The sequence below is a fragment of the Xyrauchen texanus genome, chromosome 17, assembly GCF_025860055.1.
Source record: "Xyrauchen texanus isolate HMW12.3.18 chromosome 17, RBS_HiC_50CHRs, whole genome shotgun sequence".
NCBI classification, from domain to species: Eukaryota; Metazoa; Chordata; class Actinopteri; order Cypriniformes; family Catostomidae; genus Xyrauchen; species Xyrauchen texanus.
In genome coordinates, this window is record NC_068292.1 from 39,704,059 (window position 1) to 39,729,325 (window position 25,267).

General features: G+C 40.6%; 1 protein-coding gene across 1 annotated transcript in view; it reads left to right on the forward strand.

Annotated features, from left to right (window-relative positions):
- The window catches only part of LOC127657499 (ras/Rap GTPase-activating protein SynGAP-like), a 153,911-nt gene that overhangs the window by 75,332 nt on the left and 53,312 nt on the right, over positions 1-25,267 (forward strand). Inside the window, 4 exon segments of the mRNA XM_052146311.1 lie at positions 7,111-7,205; positions 17,116-17,215; positions 17,218-17,236; positions 24,985-25,138. Of these exon segments, the coding sequence (XP_052002271.1) occupies positions 7,111-7,205; positions 17,116-17,215; positions 17,218-17,236; positions 24,985-25,138 (368 nt within the window).

The following is a 25,267-nucleotide window of genomic DNA, read 5'->3' on the forward strand; positions in this document are numbered from 1 at the left end:
TAAAATAATATTGTTTTCAATCCTTTGTTCTTTTTGGCAAGCCTTATATACCGTTACAAATCCAATTTAGGCATACAAATCGATCAGCTTGCAATCCCACATGAATCAATCAGAGGCTGAGAAGTTATTGTCATTTTTTTTCACTAGTTTCACTTTTTATCATGTTTGTCCCCTCCTCTCACTCTCTCTCTCTCTCTCTCTCTCTCTCTCTCTCTCTCTCTGTCCTCTGTTCTGTCTCTCTCAAAGGGACTGAAGCTTGAAGCTGATTCCACCCACACACTTCAGCTACGGCTTTTAGCTTGACATCAGATTTACATTGAGAATAAATGTGCACACACACACTCATGCTCTCAGCACCCACACAGACATGACCACAAAGGCACATACGTATACACACCTATGTAAAAAGGAATATTAAAAGGATAGTTCACCCAAAAAATTTAATTTTTGTCATTTACTCACCCTTAATTTGTTCTAAACCCATATGTCTTTCTTTCATCCTTTGAACGCAAAAGTTCATTTTTGAAGAATATCCTGGCTGCTGTTTTCCATTACTCATTCATTTGACGTCTATGACATGCATGTTCACATGCGTGTAGGTCTGTGTTCCATCACTTCATCATGTGTCTGTGTTAGTCAAATGTTACATACTAGAGAAATGTTGCCATGGCAACCAAATAAAGAGCCTGGATGTGGATCAAAAAGGACAGAGAGAGAAATTGAAATAAATGGAATATCGAGCTCTACTTTGGCTTTCAGTTTGAAATAATTAAAAGGATTCGAAACCCTTGGCCTGCGCCCAGGATCAATCCATTAAGCCCTGCGTTTCCTGAAGGACGTTTATAAAGGGAAACATTAAAACATTAATTTGTACTTTTTACACTCTCATTGTCCCTTATGACCATTTAAAGTGAGAATTTAAAGTGAATTATACCTTTAGTTTATTTTTTGATCATTAGGAATTCTGTAGATTGAAAACTGTAGATTGATTGAGAGCAATTAATTAAATTTAACTGGTGAATTATTAGTTGAAACTGACCTTGTCTGAGTTTAACTGATTGTTCACTACCCTTTCAAAAACGTACAGGAAGTTAATGGTAATACAGTGATACTTTGATATAGTATGGTATTGAATAATTACTATTTTTATAAACTGATAGATATACATGGTATTCCAAAACTGTAAAAAGTGGAAATGTACACATACTGAACTAAGATGATTTTACAGTCCGTTTTATTCAGTATGTAAGTTGCAAAATGATACACCTGTTTTTGCTCTTGATTTGAAAAGAGCACTGTATTGCCAGATTATATAATGCCATTTAGCATTTCAGGATGAAAGTTAATACAGTGTTCTAGCTGTGTAAAATTTCTTGTCTAAATTAATCAACTCAAAACCGATTTAAGGATCCACTTGCAATATCACTTTATTGGACAGTTATTAAAAGTGTTTTGATTTAAAGACCTTTAAAGCTGAAAATGATAAACAAGTATTTTGTCTCAAAATAAATGTGATAATTTCCAGGATATTCATTAGCTACATACATTTGCAACATTTAAAAACATATTAAAAATTAGATCAAATTGCCTCAAAATCAGCCTTTAGACATTACATGCAATGATCTCATGGATCAAGAACAAGTTTCAGTGCATATTGACAAACAGGTGTTTAGGAAAGTCCTGCGGCAGTTTTTAAAGAAAATAGAGAACATTTTGAGAAAATAAAATCAATAGAGTTTTTTACCCCGCAGAGCCTTTAGCCCTGTTGTACCCTATTCGTTATAATATCTGTTTGTTGATTGGTTGGTCCCTAAAGATGTACATTTTCATACAAGCCAGATCTATTAGTGTTTCCAAATTAAAAATTAAACATATTTCTTCCTTGTGTTTAATTAGGTAAAGCACTATGTGGAAAACACGCCTTGCCCATTTTCAAATAGAGTTTTACTGTATTTTACATTCATTTATAATGTACTTGGCAACCATGGCTGTTTGCTCTAATTGATGCTTCATGTGAATGAAAAAAAGTAACCTTTTTATAAATTTTCAGAGCAAATGCATGAACATCGAAATATGTTTATTAAATATCATCAAAAAGCTGAACATTTTTTAAATATAATTATTTTTAGCTATATCCCCCAGCTTTACCTGTTACTACTAGCTACTACTGTATATTTTAGCATGTTGGGAACCCAGTATTGACCTATTAGCATCTAGGACTGGTACAGTACTTTACAACAGGTGTTACATTTCTATATTCACATCTTTTCAAGAATTACAATACAATGGTCTCAGATTAATCAGTATGTAAAATACTGTATTTAAAATATGTAATTGTTACGGAGGGATGGATGGATGGTTGGATGGATGGATGGATGGGTGTGAGATTATGAAATTTGAGGTTTTAAGTGAAGAACAGTTGAAATTGAAAGTGAAAAGCATCTAGAGAATGAAATGGAAATGGACATGAGAGGTGAAGAGAAGGAAAATGCTTTCATAAAAAAGAGAGAGGTGGGGAGATGGTTAAATACACTATTTGATTTATGTAAAAGAGTTGCGTGGGTGCAAGGCGAGAGAATTGTATGCCTGTGCTACTGTGTGTGTGTGTGTGTGTGTGTGTGTGTGTGTGTGTGTGTGTGTGTGTGTGTGTGTGTGTGTGTGTGTGTGTGAGAGAGAGAGAGAGAGAGAGAGAGAGAGATTGCATTGACTAGAGAGACAGTCAGTATTTACACCCAGATTTATGAGAGAGTTATCGCAGCACAGAACAGGAGAGAATGATTGTGTGGTGGTGAAGGACTGATTCTTTCATTCTGTTCCCCTCCCAGCACCTCTATATTCATTACACTGGCCATTCATTTGCTTCTGTTGGTCTTATTTTAATGACACAAGACGTTCCTGAGCAAAAGTCGTGTCTACAGCTCTGCCAATAAGTGTGATTCTAGAGTCAGTCGGTATTCACTCAAGGACGGCAGTCAATAAGCACTTTGTTTGCAAGTGCCTGTCTCTCGCGTCTAGGGTTAGGCTGGTTTCTTTCTTGTTGTCTTTCGAGTTTTAATACACTGCATTATTCGTCCAAAATTCCGCTTTAGCCTCACTTGCCAGTGGAAGATGATTTGAGAAACTTTACAGGCCATACATTTTTCTTACTGGCTTGAAACATTATTTTGCATCATTTATATTATGTGTGTGTATATATATATTTATATAAACACACTACAGATCTGTGAGGAGTCTTTTTCTCAAACTAGCAACTGTCATTGCTGTACATCTGGGCTGTCCACTTCCCTCTGTCTACTGTTAAATCCACTTTGATTTCTTCTATTAAATACATTAGTAGAGACAGAAATGTTTTAACTCAGAAACATGTCTTCTCGCACATCCATCAACATGACTCGTTCCGTCAATAGACCAGAAGGATGCATACTTTCATGTATCAATTGTGCTGCATCACAGGTGGTTTTTGAGATTCGTGTTCGAGGGAACTATGTATCAATTAAAAGTCCCTGTCTCTGGGTCCCCGCAAGTTCTCAAAATGTTAACGCAGCACTCGCCCCATTAATATTGAATGTGTGCATGTGTCGAATTACCTCGACGATTGGCTGCTACTAGCCCACTTTACCCCATCCAACTCCTTTTTAAGGGTTCAACTCGACTCTGTGAGCATGTGTGCACACCTCACTAGCGAGCGCGTTCCGGCCATTCTTCAGTGTCTGTCTCAGTTCAAACTGGGAAAACACTTCCACTGAAGTCTTTTCAGAAAATACTGAGAATACCTCCTCCAATGGAGCGAGCATCATCTCCTCTCCTTATGTGCGACAAATGGCCTACGAAATGCAAATATGCGGTTCTCCAGGATGCCTCCTTCATTCTGTCATCAGCAAAGACCGAGAGGATGAGGAAACGGTTCTTTTGATTGCGCTAAAATGGCCCTATCAGTCCTGTTTTCCAGAGATGATAAAGGTATTGGACGGCTCTCTGTGGGAAATACTGTATCGCTCAGGAGGGACCTCTTCTCTCAAGCACAAGGCACGATTTGGCATCCCCAGCCAGAGCTGTGGAACCTGCACGTGTAGCCTCTGAATGGAGCACATCGATTCAGCCGGAATTGGCTCAGTTGGTTATAAACACCATTTTACAGGCTAGAGCACCGTCCACCAGAATCCTCTATGCACTAAAATGGCAGTTGTTTGCAAATTGTGAAGACGCAGTGAATTGCTCCATAACTGAGATTCTTGCATTCCTTCAAGAGCCATTAGACCCTGGTCTTACCCCATCAACGCTTAAGGTTCATTTAGTGACTATTACAGCATTTCATGCCCCGGAGGCGGGTTCCTCTATAGGCAGACATGATCTGTCCCCCATCTGTCCCCCATCTGCAAGCCATCTGTCCCCCACCATTTAGTTCAGATTAAGAGCAGTCTATGCATTTGTTATGCCCTGTGCATGCATTACATACAGAATGTTGATTGCACCAGCCAGTTTTGACTGTCGGATCTTTTTATATATCCAACAGGTATGCCAAAACCCTCTGTCATGGGTTGACTATCAGTTATAATTAATAAAGCTACCAATATGTAAGCTGTGGTTATAATACCCCCTCTGAAATCTCAAGCACTCCCTATAAAAATTAAGCCTACTTTTCCAACCAGAGTTCCGAAGGGGTTAAAATCACTATAGATCTATATAGATTCCCAGACAATATTAGAGACAATACCCCTATCTGATATTACCCATGTGGGGTTATTCATTATATATATATATATACACACTTAAGGCATACTGTATTTACAAGTTATCGGCCTGCAGGCCTGTGACTCTATATACATGTCATTATTTAAGTATTTTACCACTGGGGGTTTGACGTCAAGTAGTGCGGTGGGATGGGATTCTGTTCACCATAGCCGAAGTGTCGAAATGAACTGAATTGAAAGGGAACGTCTCTGGTTACACATGTAAAATCGGTTCCCTGAGATGAAGGGAATGGGACATTGTGAAAGCTGGCTGCACTTGCACAGCTTCAGTGATTTGAGGAAGGAGTAATGAGCTCTGTCCCTCAGTCAGAAAACTGAAGTAATGATGCTTGAGCACCTACTTATGTATGCCTGATGTGCAACTAAAGGTACGGTGCTCAATCATCATTGCCAATCAGAAGATTGGCATCATTCCCTTCATCTAAGGAACCGAGGTGACATGCGTAACCTGAGACGATTTCTAAAGACCCCAAGTCTAAGGACTCTTTTTCGTCCAAGTTGCGACCAGCCTTCCATTTTGTAAAGCTGAAAAAAAATCTAATTGGTCGGGATATATGAATTGGATCATCATTGTGCAATACTGAATTATTTAGACACAGGATCTACTTTTAATTCAAGAACGTCTGTCTATGGTCATGGCTGATCATAAAGTTATAACTATATATTTGTACTGGATATAAATACTGTACGTTATGTGTTGCCACACTAAATTAGAAATACCCTGCTTACAGTTTTTGTCACCCATAAGTCATTTACTTAAGCAAAAAACAGTCATCTTAACATGGTGGCCAACAAAATTATTCTCTACAATTTTGTGAAAAGCCAACATTTATTCCTAATTTGTAAGTCACTCTAGATAAAATCTACATGCTACATGAATAAATGTAAATGTTATAGAATTTTATATAATATAGTGTATTTTTTATTTTTTAGAAAATGCAAACAATAGCTGCTATTTTTTGCACAACGGCACTCTGTCATTCATTACCAGTGTCTCCATATCATATCTGTTAATCAGCCATAATTTTAAGCATGATCAGTTCGTCTCTGGTCACTATAGTTTAAGACTAATATTGGCTGATAATGATAACAACTTAGGAGATGTTAGGCAGAATGGCAGCCTCAGTCACCATTCACTTTTATTGTATTGAATAAGATGCAATGCAATTGAATGGCTAAAATTCTGTCCAAATCTCGCACTCATTTTCTGAGTCTTGTTGTCTGAGTATTGTCTGATAAAATATCTAAGCATCCTTAAAAAAAGAAAAAAATGATATGTGAAGTGGAATAAGATATTAAAGGGATAGTACAACCAAAAATACAAATTCTCTCATCATTTACTCACCCTCATGCCATCTCAAATTTGTATGACTTTCTTTCTTCTGCAGAACACAACGACTTTTAGAAGAATATTTCAGCTCTGTAGAACCATTTTTGAAACTTCAAAAGCACAGAAAGGCAGAAAAAATTATCCATAAAACTCCAGTTGTTAAATCCATATATTCAGAAGTGATTTGATAGGTGTGGGTGAGAAACTGCTCAATATTTAAGTCCTTTTTGTTTTTTACAATAAATTCTCCTCCCTCCCCAGCAGGTGGCGATATGCAAAAAGAATGAGAATTACCAAAAACAAAAGAAGAAGAAGAATGTTTAAGTGAAGTGCAGATTAATAGTAATTAAGGACTGAAATATTGATCTGTTTCTCACCCATACTTATTATATCACTTCAGAAGACATGGATTAAATTACTGGTGTCTTATGGATTACTTTTTTGCTGTCTTTTCAGTATGTGCTTTTGGAGCTTCAAAATTTGTGAGGACCTACAGAGCTGAAATACTCTTCTAAAAATCTTAATTTGTGTTCTGCAGAAGAAAGAAAATCATACGCATCTGGGATGGCATGAGGGTGAGTAAATGATGAGTGAATTTTCATTTTTGGGTAAACTATCACTTTAAGTCTAGTTTTCAGAGAAATCAAACACACTTTAATGGGGTTTATGCTTAAATCAAGTAAAAACTATTTTACAATTGGCAAAAGGCAAACTTGCCTTGTTTTCTTTTTCTTGATTGATTTTTTTTTTTTCTTGTTATAAGCGTAAATGTTAGAAAAATTTGCTAGATTTCTCTAGACAAAAAATCTTTGTCATTTTGCTTCTCAAGTAAATTTGTCTTGTTTTAAGAATGTTTAGATTCAGTATTTTTACTGGGAAATTATTATTATTTTATATATTTATTTTTTATTTATTTATATAATTATTTTGCTGTGCGGGGAAAAAAAGCTGTACAGTTTGTGATTCGGTTTTGGGTGTACCATCCTTTTAAGTGATTAACTTATGTCTCTCTCACTATCTCTCTTTCAGACAACTCTCGGCTTCGGCGAAAAAGCATCGCCATCGGGAAACAGCCAAGCATGGAGATCCCACCCACTGCCCCCCCTCAACCCTTCCGACAATCCGTGAGTACCCCTCCATCCTGTCCCCAATCCCTTTCCCCCTCCCTCTCCCTCTCTCTCCAGTCCTCGGGTCATCCTTTTGCATCACCGTCCGCCGGCTACAGGTCAGCGTGCACTCCTCCTTGGCCCCTGTCACCTGCTCCCTCCCCGTCTCTCTCTAGCGCCCTCTCCTGTTCACAGCCTCAACAGCGAGTGAGCACCCCTCTGCTCACTCGTTCCCTTCCTCTCTCCCCGCCTCTCGCTCTCACTCTCCCTCACTTGGCCCCGCTCTCTCATTGGGCTGCTGGTGAGTGGAAGGTTGTGGGTTCTAATCCAGAGACTGGACCCAGTGTGGCGCCACTGCCCTCTGTTGAGGTATGTTATCTAACTAAGGTGTGAATCAGCAAGGACCTGGCAATCTTATTTGTGTTTAGTTTATTGCAATTCAAAAATGTGATATTTTGCTGTGATCTTTTACCCACTTGTTTCTAATCTATCTTCATTGGACTATGGTGCTTTGGGCAAGACTGCAAAAAAAAAGAAATGAAAAAAAAAGCAGTGTTTTCCTGTAGAAATGTCCTTACAGCAAGATAAATGCGCTTGAGAAGAAACAAATGCTTAAGATATTCTAATTTGTTTCAGAGAATATATCTTGAAATAAGTACATTTTTCTTACCCCATTGGCAATTCTTTCTTCTTGTTTTAAGCATAAATCGAACAACAATTTGTGAGGTTTATGGGTTGCAAAATTATAATAATGCCATTCTTCATGTTTAGTGTTTTAGGATGTAAAAATTTGAAATATTACAATCTTTTACTCACTTTTTTCTCATTTGATTCTGCTTTGGACCGCACTGCTAAAAATAATTTTTCTAATAAGTATATATACCCCCCACCCCCACCCCCCCAAAAACAATAATACATGTAAATATCTTAACATTCTTCAAAAAAAGATACATTTACTTGAGAAGCAATTTCCAAAAGATATTAAGACTTGTTTTTAGAGAATTAACCCTGAATTAAATTTCTTGCCCCAATCGAAAATCTTTAGCATAAATCCAATAAAATATAGACTTCTATTATTTGCTTGTTCTGAGTTTGCATATATACTCGAAATACTCGGGTTTGCGGTGCCCTAATTCCACAGTATGTGTATACTTGATTTTTGCAAAAAATTATCACTAACAACTGAGTTCCCCGTCTGTTGCTCACTTCGACGTTGTGTCGAAGAAGCGACACTAGGTGTCTCTCTTGAGAGCCTCGCGCATCTCTGAACTTGAGAAAAGGCCAATGAGAAATTGGCAGACAGAATTTGCATGTCCTGCCCCCAGACATACAGGTATAAAGGGAGGGAAATGCATCTGTTCATTCAGAAGTTTTCTAAGGAGCCGACCGGTTGTGTGAGCAGCGAGCTGTGCTTCACAAAACTGTTCACCTCATGTCTAAGAGCATATGCTGTTGGATCTATGGCGCATATCAGCGGCTTTCTCCTTCTCTGCACGGTAGTGCAGCTTTGCCCCTGGGCGCTTTGACAGTGTTGTCTAAAATTGAAAGGGGTCCTTTTCAGGACGCGTCTTTATAAAGTTCTCTCCGCTCCTGACGGTCACAGGCGCTGCCTCGTGTGTCTGGGCCGTGATCACACCAAGGCAGCATTTGTGGATGGTTTGTGTTCTCGCTGCGAGAACCTTACCATGACAACGTTGCGGTCGTGGCTTTCCTTCCTAAAAAGGAACGCCACTCCAGCCGCCCCCCGCGTCGCTCCTTCTTCCCACGGGATTGAGGATGACCCGGCTGGCGATGGAGGCGATTTCGGGATGGCAGCAGGCTCTGTTTCGCTGGGTAAATCCCCACGAACCACACACCCACGGCCAATCTGCCTATCCTCTTGAGCCCCCTGAGCTGGATGATGAGCTTGCCGCTGGATCGGAGAGTGTTCCGGCATCTGACATGGAAGACTTGATTGGGCTGCCACCCTCGGGTCAGCACGCCGAGTCAGAGGCTGACGCCCAGATGGCCGACATGCTTGCCCAGGCTACCATCAGCATGGGGTTGGACTGGAACCCTCCGTCCTCCACACAGCCTTCGCGGCTGGATGATTGGTTCCTCGGGTCTGGACGCCACTCACAGCCACGCCCCCCCTCCGGTTCCTTTCTTAGCGGAAGTGCATGATGAGCTGACGAGGTCATGGAGGGCACCTTTTACTGCCCGTAATCGACCCCCTCGCTCATCCGCTCTCACTACCCTCGACGGCGGAGCGGTCCACGGGTACTCGGCGGTGGACAGAGCAGTTGCAATCCACCTGTGTCCTGAGAAAGGCGCCAACTGGCTGGATCGCCCAGGGTCTGTAGGATGACGTCGTCACTGACCTTCAAAGCCTACAGCGCTGCCGGACAGGCCGCTTCCGCCTTGCATACCATGGCCCTCCTGCAAGTCCACCAGGCCAAGGCACTTAAATATCCGCACTTGGATAGTCCTGACCCCAACGTGTTGCAGGAACTGCGCTCAGCGACTGACCTCGCCCTCAGGGCCACAAAGGTCACAGGGCGGACACTCGGGCAGGCGATGGCCACCCTCGTGGTTCAGGAACGACATCTGTGTCTGAACTTGGTCAAGATGTAGTCTCCCAGTTCGGTCTCTTTGGCGACACCATCGAGGACTTCGCCCAGCAGTTCTCAGCAGTGAAGAAGCAAACGGAGGCCATCTCTCATATCATGCCCCATCGCGCCACCAGCACAGGCTGTGCTCCGTCTGCCATCCTCCTGCGGCTTCCAGAAAACATGCAGCTCCACCTCAACCTGGGCCCAGCTCTCAGCCCCAGAGTTAAATGCCCCTCAGGATGCGTACGCCCCCCCGTCTCACAAACACCCTCCAGGACCCGGAAGGCTCACAAGCCTTCCTGAGACGGACGACCCAGAGATCGAGATGTTAGCTCCAGAGTTGGTAAGCAGACCACTCCGGCCCCGGTGGAGGGTATGTGGAGCAAAGTAATTGTTTCGAGTCTTCCCTCAGCACCAGTGCCTCGGGACGCTCTTTTTCCTCCCAACGCCTTATTACCTGCTCCGCCCCGCTGCGAAGCCCCGCCGGGTACGTTAAATATGATCGTCCCCTTAGTGCCCCTTGCACGGAGCTTAGATTCATGGCTTTCACCAAGCCAGATCTCCCTCTACCAGGCAACTTTTCATCCTGAAGTGGCGCTTGTTCACAAATTGGTGTTCTTCCCGGTCTGAAGACCCACAGAGGTGCGCAGTCGGGTCAGTGCTCTCATTTCTGCAGGAGAGGTTGGAGGGGAGGCTGTCCCACTCCACCTTGAAGGTGTATGTTGCCGCTATTGCGGCCCACCACGATGCAGTAGATGGCCAGTTTTTTGGTAAGCATGACTTGGCTATCAGGTTCCATAGAGGTGCCCAGAGGTTGAACCCTTCCCGGCCAAGCCTGTTCCCCTCCTGGGATCTCTCAGTGGTCCTCTCGGCCTTCAGAGACCCCCCTCTGAGCCGCTAGAATCAGTTGAACTCAATGCCCTCTCCTTGAAGACGGCCCACCTGATAGCGCTTGCCTCCATCAAGAGGGTCGGGGACCTGCAAGTGTTCTCATAGGTTGGAGTTTGGTCCGGCGCACACTCACGTCACCCTAAAACCGCGACTGGGCTACGTGAACCTGCAAGCGCTACCCTGGGAGGAGGCAGACCCAGCCCCTTTATTGCTGTGTCCGGTACGTGCTTTGTGTGTCTATTTGGACAGCACGCTTTAGACGTTCTGAACAGCTCTTTGTCTGCTTTGGTGTGGAACGCTGTCTCCAAACAGAGGCTTTCCCACTGGGTGGTTGATGTTATTGCATTGGCCTATCACACCCAGGCCGTGCCTGCCCCCTTGCGGGTTCGAGCACACTCGACGGGAAGTGTGGCATCCTCATGGGCACTGGCCAAAGGCACCTCCTTAGCAGACATATTTTACAATCTCAGGGTCGAGTCGGTTTCATCCCGTGTTTTCTCAGGTCCGAGCCGGTAGAACTCGGTAACGCGGTAACAACTGACCGGTTGTACCGCTTGCACCTAGCGCCCTTTCCCTCCACTGAGGTAATGATTTCACAAACTCAACTCCCTGAATGACTCCTCCCTAGCCCTCTGGTCCACGAATTCAGAGGAGGAATTTCCGACCAGACCCACTACAAGTACTCAAATGTACTGGAATAGGTGCTCCACAGGTCGGGCCCCCATGTGGACTTGTCCCCCTGTGTGTATTTTGCGTGGTACGGTCCCCTTGCGAGCGACCCTTGGGCAGTCCTCACTGCCGCCCGGTCGCCGTGTTTGTAGCAACTCCTCCCTCCCAATGAGGTAGGATCTACCACCGTGGCATTCTCCACATGCGACCTAAAATCCCATGTGATGTATTCCACCACTCTTTACCTCCCCCAGCCTGTGCAGGTGTGGTCTCCGCAGGGTCTTTCCCCCTGAAAGAATAGGAATTGGGAAAGAACGCCTTCCCCGATGTGTGTGATAGCGTTAAGATGAAACATAGAGAGAGAAATGGCACGTTTGCTCCCATGCTTGGCACGTCGCCTTGTTCCCCCCATATTGGAGTGTAGGGAACCATAAGGTTATTACGATCTTATGGGGCATTGGGGAAGGGCACGTACAGTCTGACACGGCCTGTCATTATGGTACGCAACTGCCTCTATAACCTGTGTCAGCAGCGCACGTACACGGTTCAGTGCATGCCGTGATTAAAATTGGACCCCTAATGTCGCTTCTTCGACACAAGGTCGAAGTGAGCGACATACGGGTAACGTCTAGGTTACTGTTGTAACCTCCATTCCCTGATGGAGGGAACGAGACATTGTGTCCTTCCGGCCACCTCTTTGTCATCTCCTCAGGAAAATCCTGAATGAACAGATGCATTTCCCTCCCTTTATACTCATATGTCTGGGGGCAGGACATGCAAATTATGTCTCCCAATTTCTCATTGGCCTTTTCTCAAGTACAGAGATGCGCGAGGCTCTCAAGAGAGACCCCTAGTGTTGCTTCTTCGACACAACGTCTCGTTCCCTCCATCAGGGAACGGAGGTTACAACAGTAACCTAGACATTTTCTCTGCCACAGCTTTTGCTTAAGTTTGAGCGGCCGACGTGCAGTTCAAAGGTGTTAGACAAACAGTTAGTCATGCAGGAAGCAAACATGTTCATCTGCTACACAGCCAATGTTTGACTCATTCTGTCTGCGTTCATCAAATATATTGGGTCATTGCAGTTCATTGTGATATACCAAAGTAGGTATCTTTGTCTTTTTTAATATTACGATTAATGAGAATACCATTTATACATTTGTTTTGTGTCCCAAAGGTGATGTCATTAGTTTTGTCCTATGTTAAAATACTTTCTCTTATCCCGGCTTAATATGCAGAGACAAATATAAGTAAGCCATTCGTAGGTTGAATGAACCTCAAGAATTTGAAACCGTGTTAGTACACTGTTATTGTGTTGCTAGGGTGTTCCGATTGGTTGTTAGGGCATTTCTAGGTGTTGTGGATGGTTTCTAGGTGTGTAATTTCATGTCAATAAAGCACAACCTCAAGTTTCTTTGATATTCAAGCCACTAGATTTAGCTTGGGACCCTCCTTCAGTGTCAGTTCATCAGAGTTTTCGCCCAATTTATCATCCACCAGGCAAAAATAGTTTAAAACAATCCTTTAGAAATAATAGTAATTTAATTCATACTGCATCTGAAGCACTAAAGGTGTGGGACGAGTTACCAACAGAAGAATGTTTCTGTTGGTGACACAAACATTTTAGATTTAAGAGTTAGGGGTTTGCACAATTACTGTAATTATGAGCACTAGTAATAGTGATGTTTGCCTCTGCAAACTCGGGAAAACTCTTTTATGGGACATTTTCAAATATTAATTTAATATTTCTTAAAACGTATACTGTTTTACACAAAACAGAAAGTAAAAATAGCCGCACACATAAGATTTAAATTATGTGCAAAACAAAGTTTGAACGGAGTCTGTACATTAAGTGGTTCATGTTAATTAATTGCAAAGTTTAGGCTAATATTTAGGATTAGGGTTTAAGAACAAACCCTAAACAAACTGTATGAGGATTAACAGAGGAAATAGGGTTTTCACAGTTTAATTTCCGGTGTCTACAGTGGCGGATTTAGGCATGGACGACATGGGCAGCATCTTGCGTTTGGGCACACAACCTTTTGCAGGTTTTGCCCAGGGCACCATACAAGCTAAAACCACTACTGTGTGTCTAAACATTCTTCTGTTGTTGGCTTGCAATAACTGTGTGAATTGTAAGGTTGTATTTGAGGTTGCATGTCTTGTAAAGCCTTGGGGACACAGAGTTAGTGAGACTTTTTTTTACATTTAACGTATTAAACTTCTTACTATGGGTGAAAATAAATATTAATGAAGCAATACTTCCCACTATTGGTTGACTGTGGATAGTGCAACATTGCACAAATCTTTAATCGTATGCACAGAATATAATATCAGTCAGTTACAAGAATTGTACATCAGGTAATCTAATTTGTTAGAATTTAAATTATAATATATATATATATATATATATATATATATATATATATATATATATATATATATATTACATACGTACATACATAGAGTACATACATAATATATAAATGAATATTAATTAGTTTAATATTATAATTATTTTTATTTATTTATTTATTTTACTTGACACCATGCTATCTTATGTCTAGTCTTGAATTTATGTTTTTTTAGCGATTCTGATCTGACATTTCAACAAATATTTTGCTAAAGATGAAGCTTGCATTTTTTTGGTTGTTAAAATGCTTTCTGTTATCTGAGTTTTACATGCAGAGACAACTAGAAGCAAGCGATCCTCATTATTTGCTCATTATAAGCTGCCAAAAGTTGAGATATTTTTAAAAGAACATGGATTAAATATGCAACATATTGAGGTCATGTGACAACCAGTGTTATTGTTGTTAACAAAAACTAAAATAAAAACTAACTAAAACAATTTTCATTAGCTAAACTAAAATAAAAACTGAAATTATTTGTAAAAACTAAACTAAAATACTTTTTCTTTACTCCAAAACTAACTAAAATAAAAATAATCTCGGATTCATTTTAGTTTTAGTTGTTTATTTTTGGGCAAAGTAGGACACTTTTACAATTTTACATTTCTTAGCACTTTTCATTATGATCCAAACACACACAACCTGGCATTAAACATTTGAAGAAAGCTTAGGATGTCTTCTACCTTAGACAAAAGCAAAAATGAATACATTCTTAAACATTTGAAAACCCTCTTTTGACCAAATCCCAGAGGAAAAATTATTCTCTAGAAAATGTGTTTATTATATATTTTGTAACGCTTTTACATCTTATATCATTATGTAACATTTGCAAACTTTACACGTCAAATTTCTGTTATTTTCTTTACCATTTCTTTTCCCACATGCTATCATGAAATGATCTCTGCCACACATCCCAATGTAAAAATCATCCATTTAAAACCTTTAAAAAAAATTGTTTTTAAAAGAGGCCACAAATTCATTCTTCTGGGTTACTTTCGTATCCTCCGTTCCTTGATGGAGGGAATGAGACATTGTGTCGATGTAGTGACACTAGGGGTCACACTTGGGAGCACCAAATACCTCTGATCTTTGAGAAAAGGCCAATGAGAATTGGTGAGTGGAATTTGCATGCCACACCTCTGGACATACTGGTATAAAAGGAGCTGGCTCTCAAAGCACTCATTCAGGTTTTGTGCTAGTGAGAGTATTCAGGACCAAAATCCAGGCACGTGTCACTGACAGAGAACGCCTGCAGGTCCCCTACCCTCTTGATGGATGTTAGCGCAGTCAGGAGGGCAGTCTTTTAATAGACCGTCTTTAGCTTAACTGACTCCAGGGGCTCAAACGGTGCTCCCTGTAGGCCCCATAGGATCACGGGGAGATCCATGAGGGGATGAGGTGTGGTCTAAGAGGATTCAGCCTCCTCATGCCTCTAAGGAACCTGATGATCAGGTCGTGCTTCCCGAGAGACTTAACATCCACTGCATCGTGGTGCGCCGCTATAGCGGCCACATACACCTTCAAGGTGGAGGGGGACAGGTGTGTGTGCTGCAAGTAGGCTCACTGGGGGGAATGCAAACTTGTGTAGCCCCCGGGGCCAGCTGTATGTAAGTGCATCTATGCCGAAGGGAGCCTCGTTCAGGGTTTACCAGAGCGGAGGATTGGGAGGATTCCCGAAAAGAAAACAGGTCTACTTGCGCTTGACCAAATCCACTCCAAATCAGCTGGACCACTTGGAGGTGGAGTCTCTACTCTCCCCTGAGTGTGACCTGCCTCGACATTGCATCCGCCATGCTGTTGAGGTCGCCGGGATGAGAGTGGCTCGCAGCAACTTTAGCCTCCAGAGATGGCGGGCGACATGCAACACGAGCACTTTCTGCCTTGGCAGTTGATGTATGCTACTGTTGCCATGTTGTCCGTCTGGACCAAAACTTGCTTGTCCTGGATCAATGGCCGAAGCCTCCGCAGGGCAAGCAATAGGGCAAGCAATACTGCCAGCAACTCGAGGCAGTTGATACTAGTCGCACCCGTTGCACACAGCACCCCAACCATGCTTGGAGGCGTCTGTCGTAACCATGACGCACTTGGACACCTACACTAAGGGGACCCCTGCCCGCAGAATTGGTAGACTGTTGTGATGGCCATGCGATGTGCCCGTGGTGCCATGTCATCTCGGGACTTCAGTCTGAAGCCAGTGCTGAAACGGTCTCATATGCATCAACCCAAGCGACGTGACCACCGCCGAGGATGCCATATGCCCCAGGAGCCTCTGAAATGGTTTCAGTGGGACTGCCGTTCTCCACCTGAATGACTTCAGGCAGTTCAGCACCAACTGAACTGAGTACTGAGTAACATAGAGTGTCTAACGCCATCCCAAGAAAAGAGATGCTGAACCGGGGAGAGCTTGCTCTTTTTCCAATTGACCCGAAGCCCCAGCCAGCTGAGGTGCCTGAGCATCAGGTCCCTGTGCGCACAACAGATCTCGAGAATGAGCTAGAATCATCCAGTTGAGATAGTTGATGATGCGGATGCCCACTTCCCTTAGCGGGGTAAGAGCTGCCTCTGCGACTTTCGTGAAGACCGAGGCAACAGTACCTGTACTGGTACGCCCAGCCCTCAAAGGTAAACCACAGGAAGGGCCTGTGTCGAGGTAAAACCGAGACGTGGAAGTACGCATCTGTCAGGTCTACCACCACAAACTAATCTTGATGCCGAACTCTCGCTAATCGTTAACGGGAGTCTGTGCAAGGCCATGTTCAGTCCTCGCCATCCATACCAACCGCCCGGACGTGGGTGGGTTTGTGCCACTGCTGGGTGCACAGGGGTGGGGGACCCGCCTCCGCAGTGCTGTACCTGTTGTAAAAGCACAGTGTCCAGTGGCAAAGTTAGATAGGGAGTGAAGAAAACACTCTTTTTATTTTTTTAATTGCGAGCTGCGGCAAAATAAAAAAACAGCAACAAAGGATTCTCCTCCCGGCCCTCCACCGGGGGATGGAGTGGTCTGAACACCAGCTCCAGGCCTGTAGCAGGTCTCCACGTCCCTGTGTTACCCATCTCAGGGGTGCTTCGAATCCATCCTTGGATTCTTGGCAGAAGGCTACATCGACACAACGTTGAGTGAGTGACATAGGGAACTCTTATTATTTACTCATCTTCATGCCATCCCAGTTGTGTTTGACTTTCTTCTGCTGAACACAAGCAAAGATATTATAGAAATATTCCAGATCTGTAGGTCCATACAAGTCAAAAGGGTAAAAAAAATGTCAAATATTTGACTATGCAATCAAAAAGATACATTGCTTTGGTTTGTTGTCTGTAATATTATTATGTCATGCATATGAATTGTGAGTCTGTTCATTTCCTTAGAGTTTCCTCAGTAGAAGACTGAAGGGGTCCATAAAAAGGGCCAAGAGTCAGCCCAAACTGGACCGAACTAGCAGCTTCCGCCAAATGATCCTCCCTCGCTTCGCAGCGCCGACCAGGACCGGTACAGTCTGAACCTTTCCTCCTTTAAATGCTTACTGAAACTGTGTTTGATCATTTTGAGATACTGTGAATCAGACAAGTGCTGCCATGATATTTCACTTCAAAGTCTCTGAGGTTCACTGCATTGTTTTTGTCCCAGAAAATATTTATCTGATTAAATTATAAATAATAGAATGTGATAGTTAAGTTAGTTCCCCCTTAAATAGCTTCACTGTAGTTAGCTACTTTCTGTAAGCAGCTTTAGTGTAGCTAATTACTGTTTAAAAAAAGTAGCTTAACTGTAGTTTAAATGGTAGCACTTTACACAAAGGTTCCATTTGTTAACATTAGTTAACAACATTACATAACATTAACTAACTTAAAGTTAATTTCAACATATAATTTATACATTTTTCAAGTCATTCAAATTCAAAAGGTTGTGTTTAACATCAGTTAATGCACGATGACCTTACGTGAACTAACAGTGAACAAAGATGAATAAATGCTGTAAACAATGTATTGTACACTTTTTGTTCATGATATCTAGTGCATTGACTAATATTAACGAATGGAACCTTATTGTAAAGTGTTACTGTTTAAACTGCTTTAAATTGTGAGTAGCTTGCAAGATACTATCTCAAAGTATCTTCCTCAACACTGGTTTTGAACAACAGGCAGTAATGTCATTGTTGAACCAAATTCAAACTGACATCTCCACTTTCACATAATCATTTGATTCAGCCCTTAACTTGAATTGTTGTGTGCCAAATTGTCGTGTAATGATCAAATGGAGTCTTACTGCTGGAATGACGGCATGGGGTGCAGAACTTTAGTGCAATTTACAGTGTCTCACTGAAAGGCATAACTTCTTCTGCTGAGTTTCATTTTAAAACCATTGTGATATAATTCACCAGCTAGCTTGAATAGAACTGATTACCAGGATAATTAAATCCCACAAATGTAATACTCCAGCACCGGATGTAACAAATAGTGCACTGGAAGTGTGTGTATAAAACAACCTAGTCTCATAGAATGAACGTTACTATAGATATATTTTTGTGAACTGAATGTGCTGCATTCTGCTTTGGTGGCAGTTTCCTGGTAAAATTTAAAACTCTTGGGGCGCTGGAACAACTGTGTGTTTTATAACTTTTTTTTACAAATTACTAATACATCGGCTAATTGTGACTTTCTAAACACTTACTGATGTCTCTATTACTCATAATACAAAGTTACTGCAATGGATCACTTAAAAAAAACAATAAATTTTAATGCTTGTATTACAGAACCATCTACATTTGCACACTTATTCCATCGTGATTAGCTAGCACAGAAGCTCACCTGATAGAGTGTTGGACTTTGTACTCGGCAGACCACGGTTCTAGCCTAGCCAAGCAAGCAAGCTGACATGTGAGACGAAAGGGTCATGGAATTGACGTGGTTGCATCAGAAAACGTGCTTTTCATGTCGCATTTGCTTATAGGACACTATCGGTTAGGTTTGGGTTTTGGTTTAGGGTAAAGATGTTTGTTTTGTTTCGATTGATTTTAGGACGCCTTTGGTTAAGTTTAGGTTTAAGTTTTAGGTTAGGGAAGTACATTTTACCCATTAAAACCTTCATCTAACATACACCATAAAAATCTGGTCTGGTCACGGCACTTTTTTGGTTGCTTTTGGCTCTCCTCGCTGGACATTTCACTGGTATACTGCAGCAAAACGTGTAAAGAAGCACATCAATTACATGGTCATGTAATCTTCATGAGATCAGGCTAGTATAAACTTAAGCCAAGTCTTTTTGGTTTGAAAGACTCTGTCCAAAAAGCTTGTTCGTGCAGATGTGAATTGTGGGATAATTCATCCAAAAATGAAAACTTTGCCATCATTTGCTCATTAATTCCAAATCCATGACGAAAATGCAGATCTTTGAAAAATTTACAAAGTGCTCTTGTCCATACAATGAAAGTGGATTGTGGTTTATAGTTGAAAGTGGTTCTCAGACTTCCAAATACAAAGGAGCTCCATAAAAGTACAATAAAAGTAGCCTGTATGACTCATAATAATTATAATTCCTTAAAGGTGAATAGCACTTTTCTAGGCACTCAAAGTGCTTTACATCGTAGCAAGGGAATCTCCTCAACCACCAGCAGTGTGCAGCATCCACCTGGATGATACGACGGCAGACATAGTGCGCCTGTATTCCCACCGTACACCAGCTGTTGGGGGAGAGAAGAGTGCCGTATGTTGCCAGTTCATATGTTTAGGGAATTATTAGGAAGCCATTATGGAGGCCAATGGGGGAATTTGGCCAGGACACCAGAGTTACACCCGTACACTTTTCGAGAATTGGCCTGGGATTTTTAATGACCACAGAAAGTCAGGATCTCAGGTTAACGTTGGTGCCTTTTTATAGTATAGTGTCCTGAAACTATACTGGGGCGTTTGGACACACACAAAGGACTCACCAACACCTCTTCCAGCAGCAACTATAGTTTTTCACAGAAGGACTCCCATTTTTTGTCATTATGGAGCACAACATCCCCGGTCATTGTTTGCTTTTTTGTATGGAAAAGAGCAGCTCAGTTATTCTGCAAAATGTCTAATTTTGGTTCCCACAGAAGAAAGATTTAGAACAACAAAGTTGTAGGCAAATAATGACAGAATTTTTCCGTATGGCTGCAGTATTGAATTCCACAGCTGTGCCCAAATTCCTGTATTTTCTTAAGATGAGGTACATGTCCTACACACAAAAGTCCTATTTTTGTTAAAAATCAAGAAATACATAATAATTAATATACTGAAAAGTTCAGTCTAAAGGAATTGTGAATACTCAGGGCATTTATTACTTATATTATTAAACAATTTAATTAAAAAATATATATTTTAAATGCATGCTCTATACTTGGAAGCACATGTAACTTAACCTGTCCTCAGCAAAAGAACAAACAAAGTGTTTAAAACAAATTCACAAATATAAATATCAAATGAAAGGTATGGATAAGATAACATACAATACATAAAGTATATTTTCAATTATATTTTCAATAAAATAAAAATGCCTATAAAATTTGTGTCCTCGCTTTGTGTCAACTCCATCAGGTTTTTTAATAATCCGGAATAAATCAGACAGTGTTAGGGTCAGCTATAAACCTGACTACCCCTTTCCCACTTTCTTTTAATGGTGAATGCATAAGTGGAACACGTGGTCCGGTATTTTTAATTTTTTTCATATTTTAAACAAACAATGTTTAAGGATGGATCAAACAAAAATAGCATCCTTTTAAGTGTGTCTGATGGAGTTGACACAAAATACAGAAAGATGTATGCTTTGAAGTGAATAAATGTCAATTTCCAGAAAAAGAAAAAAAGCATTTTTATAAAAACGTACATGGTTAGTCATCTGAGACCTTTGTCTACAAATATATCCATTTTAAATTAATTTAGTACAAAAAAATTAAAACTAAGATTTAATACATGTTTTGTCCCTTATCTCAAGAATCAGTGACAGAACATACTGCTAAACCATTGATGAAGTATGTTCTTTAGGTGTGCATGTGTGTATTATAAACATATTCCCAAACAAACCACACCACCATGTTGGTACTGTCCTTTGATGCATTACAATAACCCTTTTTTTTCTTTTTCTTTTCAAATCTGACGGCTCCTCTGATATTTTTATATTATCTGATGTATTGTACTGTTTCAGGCATGCTTTGTAACATGGAAGTATGCATATTTGGATGCAGGGTATCTTTTTTAAGTCATATTTTCAAGTCATGGTTATTTGTATAACACTTTTCACAACACTCATCATTTCAAACAGCTTTACAGAAAATAATGCTGTAACAATAAACGATGCTATCAAAGTCCTCATTGTGTGTTTATAATGAATAACGAGATTAAAAAGCATGCCTTAAAAATTATAGTCTTTACGGCCCCCAATGTGCAAGCCAAAAGTGACAAAACGCAAAAGTCCATCAAATGTAGATAATGGAGAGAAAAACCCACTATGCTGTCTGTCTGTCTGTCTATCTATCTGGCATCGTCTTCCTTTTTTCTCTAGTTCCCACAGTTTACATAACATTTTGATTTCCTCTGAGAAATTTCTCTCTCTCCATCATTTCTTTTATACTGACTCACTTGTTTGGGCCTATATTTATACCGCCATCTCTCCTTCTCTGTGTGTGTGTGTGTGTGTGTGTGTCTGCTCTCCCCCACACTGTATGTACATAACACTGTGAGGCTGAATGTATACATACACACTGATTCTGAGAAGACACAGGACACATACACACTAGTAGGGATGAAACCATTTATCATACTTTTTCTAATTTGTTCTTTTGATACTTATGTAGTCATACTTCTCGATGCGCTTGACAATCTTCTTTTCAGCTCTTTTAAGGATTCATGGCTCTAAACTGCAAAGTGATTTTGTGTGTGGATGCCTGTGTGTGTGTGTGTGGTTGAAGGTACAGTGCAGGTGAAGGTGTGTGATTTAATTCATCTATATTTGGGCAAGACTGATTTGAATCTTTCTCTCAAACATTCATGCAAATAAACCATTTGATTTTTCTGGCTTTAAAGATTATTTCTGTAATGAATATCAGTACAGCTGTGATTCTTCTAAAGTGGCCGAGTGCTGTGCTCGTTTGCAATGCTGCTCACCCAATTAGATTACAGAACCGGAACTACTAACGGAAACTTGACTTTGTTAATACAAAATGCAATATTGATCTTGTGATGTAGTCAAAATGCTAAATTAACACTCGCTCAGCACCAAATGTGGATGAACATTGGCTTTGGTGTGTAAATGAAATAATTTGGCTTTGGTGAGAATGTAAAACTGATCAGATGTCTGGAACAGTGAATATTCCAGGTCCAATACAAATTAAGCTTATTCAATAGCATCTGTGGCATAATGTTGATTACCACAAAAATACATTTTACTCATTTTACACACAAGTTGAAGTCAGAAGTTTACATACACCTTAGTCAAATACATTTTAGCTCAGTTTTTCACAATTCCTGACATTTAATCATAGAAAACATTCCCTGTCTTAGGTGTTAGGATCACTACTTTATTTTAAGAATGTTAAATGTCATAATAATAGTAGCTGATTTCTTTCATCTTATTCACATTGGGTCAGAAGTTTACATACACTTTGTTAGTATTTGGTAGCATTGCCTTTCAGTTGTTTAACTTGGGTCAAAGTTTTTGGGTAGCCTTCCACAAGCTTCTCACAATAAGCTGCTGGAATTGTGACCCATTCCTCCAAACAGAACTGGTGTACCAGAGTAGGATTTGGTAGGCCTCCTTGCTCGCACATGCTTTTTCAGATCTGCCCACAAATTTTCAATCGGATTGAGGTCAGGGCTTCGTGATGGCCACTCCAATACCTTGACTTTGTTGTCCTTATGCCATTTTGACACAAATTTTGGAGGTATGCTTGGCGTCATTGTACATTTGGAAGACCCATTTGTGACCAAGCTTCACGGTTGGGATGGGGTACTTCGATTTGCAAGCCTCACCCTTTTTCCTCCAAACAGTTACATTTTTGTTTCATCAGACCAGAGGACATTTCTCAAAAAGGGTTAGAGATATTTGTCCCCATGTGCACTTGCAAACTGTAGTCTGGTTTGTATAGCAGTTTTGGAGCAGTGGCTTCTTCCTTGCTGAGCAGCCTTTCAGGTTATGTCGATGTAGGAATCGTTTTATTGTGGATATAGATACTTGTCTACCTGTTTCCTCTAGCATCTTCACAAGGTCCTTTTGCTGTTGTTCTGGGATTTATTTGCACTTTTCGCACCAAACTACATTCATCTCTAGGAGACAGAATGCGTCTTCTTCCTGAGTGGTATGATGGCTGCGTGGTTTATACTTGCATACTATTGTTTGTACAGATGAGCGTGGTACCTTCAAGCATTTGGAAATTGCTCCCAAGGATGAACTAGACCTGTTGAGGTCTACAATTTATTTCTCTGAAGTCTTGGCTGATTTCTTTTGATTTTCCCATGATGTCAAGCAAAGAGGCACAGAGTTTGAAGGTAGGCCTTAAAATACATCCACAGGTACACCTCCAATTGACTCCAATTAGCCAATGAGCCTATCAGAAGCTAATTGGTGTATTGCCTAAAGGCTTGAGATAATTTTCTGGAATTTTTCAAACTGCTTAAAGGCACAGTTAACTTTATGATTGTAAACTTCTGACCTACTGGAATTGTGATGTAGTCAATTAAAAGAAATTACTCATGTCATGGACAAAGTAGATGTCCTAAATGACTTACCAAAAGTATAGTTTGCAGAAATGAAATCTGTGGAGTAGTTTTAAAAAAGTAGTTTTAATGACTTCAACCTAAGTGTATGTAAACTTCTGACTTCAACTGTACAATGTAAGTAAATGGTTCCAATCCTTAAATTTTTAAATACTCAAAAGAATAGCTACAGGTACAAGACATAAACATTAAGAGTGTTAACCTGAACTGTATACAGTTATTTCCAATTGTACAACTTCATTGCCATGATGACTTAGCAGTATAAATCCTTAAACCCTAAAACTGTCATAAAAACAACAATTTTAATGACTTTACAGCTCAAATAATACACACGTTTTAACAAAAGAATTCATGTGTGCTTTTATAAAATTGTAAGCTTCACATTTCTACCTTTAAACCTTCAGAACTGCTTTACTATAATCTCAATTTTTACTTCTTTTTTTTTCTTTAGATAAGGAGGGACAGTCCAACTATTTTGACACAGATGCTGTTGATTGAGCTTAACTTGTATTGAACCCAGAAAACAAAATTAATAACAAAATTATGACATTTTTTGTGATGGTGCAGTTTCACTGAGAAACTGGCTCATCTCATATATGATGCTGCAAGTGAACACATGGCCTTCTATTGTCACAAATATGCAAGAAAAACAGCTAGATAATTTAACTGTTATGGGGATAAAATAATTTTTTATTAATAAATAAAAAGGTGCCCTTCCCTAGTTTGTTCCCTCCCCCCTCCCCCTGTCACTGCTGGTGTCCGTTCACATCATATTATTTGCATCCAAAACGCAGTCCAATTGTGTCATCAACTTGAGGCTGTTTACCACTTTAACTAGGTAACAACTCAAGAAGACATTAGCTTCGCTGTGTTATTGAAGTATTCATCTTTTTGGATTTACCACAAAAACTTTTTGTCTTCCATGAGCCCACAGATGTGGTGCAAGAGATGTGAAGAATTTGAGCTGCCCTCTGGAGGCGATTTATTGTATTTGGAGACAAGCAGATATGAGCAATGCATTTTTAAGATAATAACTGCAGTCGTGAGCCAGCAAAGACATGTCAATAATAGTGGTTCTCTTCTGCGTTCTAGTACGATTGCGTTCATATCAGCAGTGAACCGTACTGGAGTTCACATGAACCCAGGTGCTCACCCGAGTTCAGAAAACAGTGTTCACATTTTTCAAACAAAGCAAACTTTGATGTCAAACGAATCTGAGTGAGCACCAAAAGTGCTTGTGTGGAAGCACCTTTATAGCACTTTTTGGTATTGTGAGCTAAACAGTCATGCACTATGAACTGTATGCAACAGACCTTTTTTTTCCAAAAAGATAAGTCATGCTAGTCCGCAACATGAAGGCTAGTGAATAATTTTAGAACAAAGAATTTTAACATTTTAGTGAACAATTCCTTTAAATTTGCACTCGAGATGTAATTATGTGATGTTTGCCCATGTGTGTTGGGATCTTTCAGTTATGTTGTTTTTGCTCTACTTCTCTAGGACTCGTCTGATGCAGAGCTTCAAGGAATCACACTCCCATGAGTCTTTGCTGTCTCCAAGCAGTGCGGCTGAGGCTTTGGATTTAACACTTGATGAAGATGCTATAATCAAGCCAGTTCACTCCAGTATACTGGGACAGGAGTACTGCTTTGAGGTAGTGTGAGACTTTTTCGACCTGCATGTGATCTATAGAAAACAATAGATTTAGGCTTTGTTCCAAAAGCTAGTAGGCTTTTCACCTTGAGGCATTTAATGCATGCATTTTAACTCTCAAAATTACTTC